This window comes from Octopus bimaculoides, chromosome 26 (assembly GCF_001194135.2).
Source record: "Octopus bimaculoides isolate UCB-OBI-ISO-001 chromosome 26, ASM119413v2, whole genome shotgun sequence".
In the NCBI taxonomy this organism is placed as follows: Eukaryota; Metazoa; Mollusca; class Cephalopoda; order Octopoda; family Octopodidae; genus Octopus; species Octopus bimaculoides.
The window spans coordinates 7,754,258-7,761,470 of record NC_069006.1 but is presented as its reverse complement, the minus strand read 5'-3'; the positions used below and the strand labels follow the sequence as shown (position 1 = coordinate 7,761,470).

Here is a 7,213-nt window from a genome sequence, read left to right as displayed (position 1 = left end):
AGGAAGGGCATCCAGCTGTAGAAACTTTGCCAAATGAGATTGGAGCCTGGTGTAGCCATCTGGTTTCACCAGTCCTCAGTCAAATCGTCCAACCCATGCTAGCATAGAAAGCGGAGGTTAAAACGATGATGATGATGATGATGATGATCACATCATCACATGACCGACCAGGCTATCAGATGTTGTTACACATCATTGGTTACAATGTGCTATTACATCATTTTAGCCTTCGAATCACACCACCCTGTTGGCTAAGCAAGCAAACCAACATTCCTTCCTGATCGAAAGGAGGATGAGAACAATGTGGAACGAAGTGGCTTGCTCAAGAACACAATGCACCACCCAGTCTGAGAAGCGGAACCGAGAGTTGCCCTGGGTCCAACAAGATAATCTATTTCAAAGTGGGATCAGAATAAAAGGGACTGTAATTCCCTCTTTTAATTTCGAAGGGAAGAGGAGTCGTAAAATACGAAGAGGTTAAACTCCACTTTTGGTTCCTTGTGTACTTTAAGCAGTGTTCCTGGCGTAGGCTCTTTGGGGTAGATGTATGATGAGGGGGTGACAGTATGCTGCATCTCTCTGTTCTGTGGACTGCAGAGTAGGGGGGGATAAAAGAGAGGAGGAGAGAGAGACGAAGAGAGTGAGTGAGAGAGAGACAAAGAGAGAGGGACGAAAAGAGTGAGAGAGTGACAAAGATAACAAGAGAGAGAGAGAGAGAAAGATAAAGAGAGACAAAAAGCATGAGAGACAGAGAGATAAAGCGGGTGAGAGAGTGAGACAGATAAAGAGAATGAGAGAGGGTGAAAGAGAGAGGCAGAGACGGGGTGAGAGAAAGACGAAGAGAGTGAGAAAAGCAAAGTGAGAGCGAGAGAGACACGAGAGAGAGAGAGACAAAAAGAGAAAGACAAAGAGAGTGAGAGACAGACTAAGAGCATGTGAGAGAGGGAGAAAGAGAGATGAAGAGAGTGAGAGAGTGAAACAGAGAGGGAGTTGGGAGAATAAATGGCAAAGTTGACTTTGAAGGAAAAAAACTGAAAAAATCAAAGACAATTCAAGGCAAGAATCCTTCAGATTCTTCTTCACCATTTTGGAAAAAAAGAAAGAAAAACAACTCATTTCCTTCCTTTATCTCTCCCTTGCTTTCTTTCCTTCTCTCTCTCTTTCTTTCCTTCTTTTTCTCAATCTTTCTTTCCTTCTCTCTCTCTCTTTCCTTCTTTTTCTCACTCTTTCTTTCCTTCTCTCTCAGTCTTTCTTTCCTTCTTTTTCTCTCTCTTTCCTTCTTTTTCTCACTCTTTCTTTCCTTCTTTTTCTCTCTCTTTCCTTCTTTTTCTTACTCTTTCTTTTCTTCTCTCTCTCTTTCCTTCTTTTTCTCTCTCTTTCCTTCTTTTTCTCACTCTTTCTTTTCTTCTCTCTCTCTTTCCTTCTTTTTCTCACTCTTTCTTTCCTTCTGTCTCTCTCTCTCTTTCCTTCTTTTTCTCACTCTTTCTTTCCTTCTCTCTCTCTCTCTTTCCTTCTTTTTCTCACTCTTTCTTGCCTTCTCTCTCTCTTTCTTTCCTTCTTTTTCTCACTCTTTCTTTCCTTCTCTCTCTCTCTCTCTCTCTCTTTCCTTCCTTTCTTTCTCTGTCTGTCTGTCTGTCTCTCTCTCTCCCTCTCTCTTTCTCCATTCTTTCCCTCTTTCTCTGTCTCTTTCTTTCCTTTCTTCCTCTCTCTTTCCCCCTCCCTCCTTCCTTCCTTCCTTACTTCCTTCCTTCCTTCCCTTTCCTTTCCTTTCCTTTCCCGAATCAAACACTTACATCTTTATGGCTTCAACAGAACTCTTGTCATTTTCCTTCAAGAATTCATCAAACATCGAAGCATCTTCCTCCAAATATTGTTCTGCCATTTCCAGTTTCCTTTCTTCCGCCTGAGCGATTTCGTCCAGCTTCCGCATCTCGTGTCGCATTACACCAATAGCATACTGGCGGAGGAATGGAGAGAAGAGACTTCGTTAATCATGGCTGCCACCACCAGCATTACACTACCACCCTCACCACCACTACCACCACATCCACCACCAGCATTACCACCATTCTAACCATCACCACCACCACCCTCACCACCACCACAACCACCACCATTACAACTACCGTCACTATCACCCCACCACCATCACCACCACTACCACCACAACCATCACCAAAACCCTCACAACCACCACCACCACCATCACCACCACCAGCATTACCACCATTCTAACCATCACCACCACCACCACAACCAGCACCACCCTCACCACCACCACCACCATTACAACTACCATCACTATCACTCCACCACCACCACCACCATCACCACCACTACCACCACAACCATCACCACCACCCTCACAACTACCACCACCACCACCACCCTTGCAACCACCACCATCATTGCCACTCTCCACATTCCCACTATCACCCTGATGGCGACCACCACCACCAAAATGGCAATCAGCCACAACTACCAACACCACCAGCATGTGTGCGTATGTATGTGTGTGCACATGTATGTGCATGTGTGTAGTCTGTGTTTGTATTTATCAAAGTAAACCAGTGTGTCAAGGTGAGTTCTTTTGCATAAATTAAACAAAACGAAACAGAAAAATAGTCATAACTTAGCAATTCAATAAATAGATATCAACAAAACAAATACCAGACAGAAATATGGTCAGCTTAAACTCATTAGAGGCAGTGCCACAGCATGGGCACAATCCACAGACTGAAACCAATAAACGAGCATGAGGATTTCTAAAAAGAATGAAATGGTGTTCCACACTCTTACTACAGACCAGAAATTTTAAGATTTTTCATAAATAAATAAATAAATAAATAAACAAACAAACAAACAAATAAATAGAAAAACAAATAAGTAAATAAATAAATAAATAAAATAAATAATAAAACTATGTATTTTTTATGTATCTTCTTTATTCTTTAATTTCTACTTCAAACCTCTAATCCCACCAAATATTATGAAGAAATGGCTATCTCCCTTGTACTAATTGCTTGTTGGGGGACTCCATGTGTCTGAAATACATAAAATGCCTTTCTTAACATTTGAAATATTAGTATTATCAATGGCACAGGCACAGCTGTGTGGTAAGAGGTTTGCTTCTGAACCATATGGTTCTGGGTTCAGTCTCACTGCGTGGCACCTTGGGTCAAGTGTCTTCTATTATAACCCTGGGCCAAACAAAGATTTATGAGTGGATGTGAAAGTGAAAGAAGCCCATCATATGTGTGTGTGTGTGTGTGCGTGTGTGTGTGTGTGTGTGTGTGTGTGTGTATGCGTTTGTGAGTGTATGTGTGTGTGTTTGTGACAGTGTTTGTCCCCCACCACTTAGTAGTTCAGCAAAAATAATTGATAGAATAAGTACCAGGCTTAAAAAAAAAAGTACTGGTGTTGAATTACATGACTAAAATTCCTCAAGGTGCCCCAGCATGGCCATAGTCAATTGACTGAACAGAAGCAAAAGAATAAAATATAAAACAATATCTGTATACATACTGTGTCGTGTGTATATGTATCTAGGTGTGTATATATGTGTGTCTGGGTGTGTTCATACCTAACATGTCCCAGTAAGTAATACGAATCAACATTAACAACCCCAGCCACCCAACATACCTACAATCCAAGGCTACAATAAAATCTATTATTGTCTAGAACTACAACACACCGAATGTTTTGCTAATGTTCGCATATTTGTGTGTGTATGTGTGTGTGCGTGAATGTAAATATAATTATATATCTATGTATGTTTGTATGTATATATATGTACATATGTATGTATCTGTGTTATCTTTGTTTCCAACCCTATCAAATTCTCCAGAAAGGAATGTGTATCAATATTGATCTGCGAGGTATTCACAGTTGACCTGTGGCATACATTTAGGTATATTATGAAAGCGATGCCATATATCTTAACCCTTTCGATACCAACCTGGCTGAAACCACCTTTGGCTCTGAGTATAAATGTTTTGTTTACATAAGTTTTTAATTGAAATCTTCCACCAAACCTTAGTCACAATTTATGTTCCTAACGCTAGTTTAATGATAACTAAATTTTTTACTAAACCCTTTGTAATATTTAAAATTAACTGAAAGAAACACAGAACATCTCAACAGAAATACGGTAATGATAGGGTTAAAATATAGAATAGAGAAACAATTCTTAACCCTTTTATTACCAACTCAAATGAAACCGCCTCTGGCTCTCTAGTACAAATGTCTTATTTTCATAAGTTTTGAATTAAAATCTTCCTCCAAACCTTAGTCACAATTAATGTTCCTAACACTAGCTTAATGATAACTAAGTTATTTTACTAAATTCTTTATATTTAAAATTAATTGAAAGAAAGACTGAGCATCTCAACAGAAATATTGTAACAAAAGGGTTAAGAGAGCAATATTGTATATGAAAGCCATGTTATTTAATATGAGTGCAATATTATCTGAGGGCAAGATTATTATAAGAGTTGGCAGAATCATTAGTATGCAGGGCAAAATGCTTAGCGGCCTTTCATCTGTCCTTATGTTCTGAGTTCAAATTCTACCAAAGTCGACTTTGCCTTTCAGGGTTGATACAAAGTACTAGTTAAATACTGGGGTCAATGTAATTGACTTGCTCCCTTCCCCAAAATTGTTGGCCATGTGACCAAACTAGAAACCAGTATTATATGAGAGCAATATTATTATAAGAGTAATATAGGGCTGCAAGCTGGCAGAATCACTATCATGTTGAACGAATTGCTTAGCGGCATTTCTTTGGACTTTAAGTTCTCAGTTCAAATTCTGCTGAGGTCAACTTTGGCCCACGAGAGGAACTGAACTCAGTAATGCATGTCAACAAAACACTCTGCAACCTTAGTAGAACTGCATCTCCCACTGATTATATAAATCTGATCTATAAAAATTCTGTCCCGGTATTATCTTTATGTACCAAGGTAGACTTAGTCATTGATGGAGATAAGTCAGTCATTTGATCAAACAACTAGCAGAGGATGGTGGTAAGAAACTTGCAAGAGAGCTGAACAGCAGAAGGTTTTCAAAGAAGAAACCCCACCCCTCAGTGCAAGTGATTTGGACCTCAAATTCTTACACTCTAAAGGGGCTGGGCCACATCCAGGTCATGACTCCAGGGTGCCCTTTTCTTTGGCACTTTTTAGCCACTTGGATATCAGAATTGTGCATTTAAACTGCTTGGAGATTTCATCTAATTGGAACTCACCTTTACTGAATCAGCTTTTAAACTTCAGACTTAATGAAGAAATAATGTTGGTCGTCATGGAAGCAGTGAAACATCAACATTATCACAATGGCTGAATATGTACTGACCTCATACTTCGAGGAACCACCTGGACACTTCATCACTACTATTTTCATTTATCAAAAAGCACCATTTGAGCGTGGCCGATGCCAGTTCCACCAGACTGGCACCTGTGCTGATGGCATGTAAAAAGCAACATTCGAGTGTGACCGATGCCAGTGCCACATGACTGGTACCTGTGCTGGTGACATGTAAAAAGCATCCACTACACTCCTGGAGTTTTTGGCATTAGGAAGGGCATCCAGCTGTAGAAACATTGCCAAATCAGATTGGAGCCTGGTGCAGCCTTATGGCTTGCCAGTCCTCAGTCAAACCATCGAACCCATGCCTGCATAGAAAGCAGACCTTAAATGATGATGATGACAATGCAGTTCCTAAAGAGCAGTCTCATCTTCTCTTTTAAATGTGAGTAGTCATACAGCTCCTGCACAACAAGAACCTGCTCTGCCCCCTTCTCTCATACTTGGAGCCCTTATTTCCTAGCATAACCTGCTCCCCACCTTGCATTTTGTTGTCTTGTAAGCTGCATGACAACCTCACCAGTGCTGGAGGAGGCATGAAAAAGCACCCACTACCTTCTGAAACCAGCTGGTGTTTGGAAGGGCATACCAAAGTAGACATCGGAGGAGCACAATCTTGTCCTTAGACCAATGGTTCTCAACCATTTTAATATCCGTGCCGGATCCAAAACCTGGTTTTTTGTAAGGGGCTACACCAAAAATATAAAGCACAAGTCAATTAGAGAAAAGTTTACTATACATTGGTGTAGGAGTGGCTGTGTGGTAAGTAGCTTCCTTACCAACCACATGGTTCCGGGTTCATTCCCACTGCGTGGCACCTTGGGCAAGTGTCTTCTACTATAACCTCGGGCTGACCAAAGCCTTGTGAGTGGATTAGGTAGACGGAAACTGAAAGAAGCCTGTCGTATATATGTATATATATATATATATATATATATATATATATATGTATGTGTGTGTATATGTTTGTGTGTCTGTGTTTGTCCCCCCAACATCGCTTGACAACCGACGCTGGTGTGTTTACGCCCTGTAACTTAGCGGTTCAGCAAAAGAGACTGATAGAATAAGTACTAGGCTTACAAAGAATAAGTCCTGGGGTCGATTTGTTCGACTAAAGGCAGTGCTCCAGCATGGCTACAGTCAAATGACTGAAACAAGTAAAAGAGTATATTTATAGAGGGAAGACTATTAGGGGCCACTGGAAAGATGCTTGAGAACCACGGTTAAGAACCACTGGCTTAGGCCCATTGGATTTGGTCAGAACATCCACTTCAGGCAGCATGGAACATAGATGTTAAATAATTATGATGATGATGATGATAAACAGCATGGCCAGTCTCCCTGTATTCCTAGTTGACTTATCCTTCAGTTACACACATAAGAAGGGTAGAATATGCGTAGAAGCAACAAACCTGAACACGAAACATCTCTCTTTTCTTGGAAATATATTCACCGATGGTTTCTCTTTCAAATCTTCGATCTGGAAAACAGAGAAAATAGTTTTTCAAAGGAATTACAATGAAATAAAATCAGAAAATGAAAAAACAAAATAAAGTAGAAAAAGATAACAGTTTTGTTAAATTATCATTATTATTATTGTTATTATTATTATTATTATTAATATTATTATTTAAGGATTGACGTTACTCCTCCCAAGGGTAAAGGAACAATAAGATTATTATTATTATTATTATTATTATTATTATTATTATTATTATCATTATTATCATCATCATCATCATCATCATCATTATCATTATTTAAGGACTGACGTTACTCCTCTCGAAGGTAAAGGAAAAATAAGATTATTATTATTATTATTATTATTATTATTATTATTATTATTATT

General features: G+C 39.4%; 1 protein-coding gene across 1 annotated transcript in view; it reads right to left on the bottom strand.

Moving 5' to 3' along the window:
* Positions 1 to 7,213, bottom strand: part of LOC106868856 (cilia- and flagella-associated protein 100-like) — a 24,902-nt gene that overhangs the window by 1,402 nt on the left and 16,287 nt on the right. Inside the window, exons 4-5 of the mRNA XM_014914299.2 lie at positions 6,777 to 6,844; positions 1,794 to 1,957 (exon numbers count right to left, since the gene is read on the bottom strand). Coding sequence (XP_014769785.1) covers positions 1,794 to 1,957; positions 6,777 to 6,844 — 232 coding nt within the window. The remainder of the gene's footprint in view (positions 1 to 1,793; positions 1,958 to 6,776; positions 6,845 to 7,213) is intronic.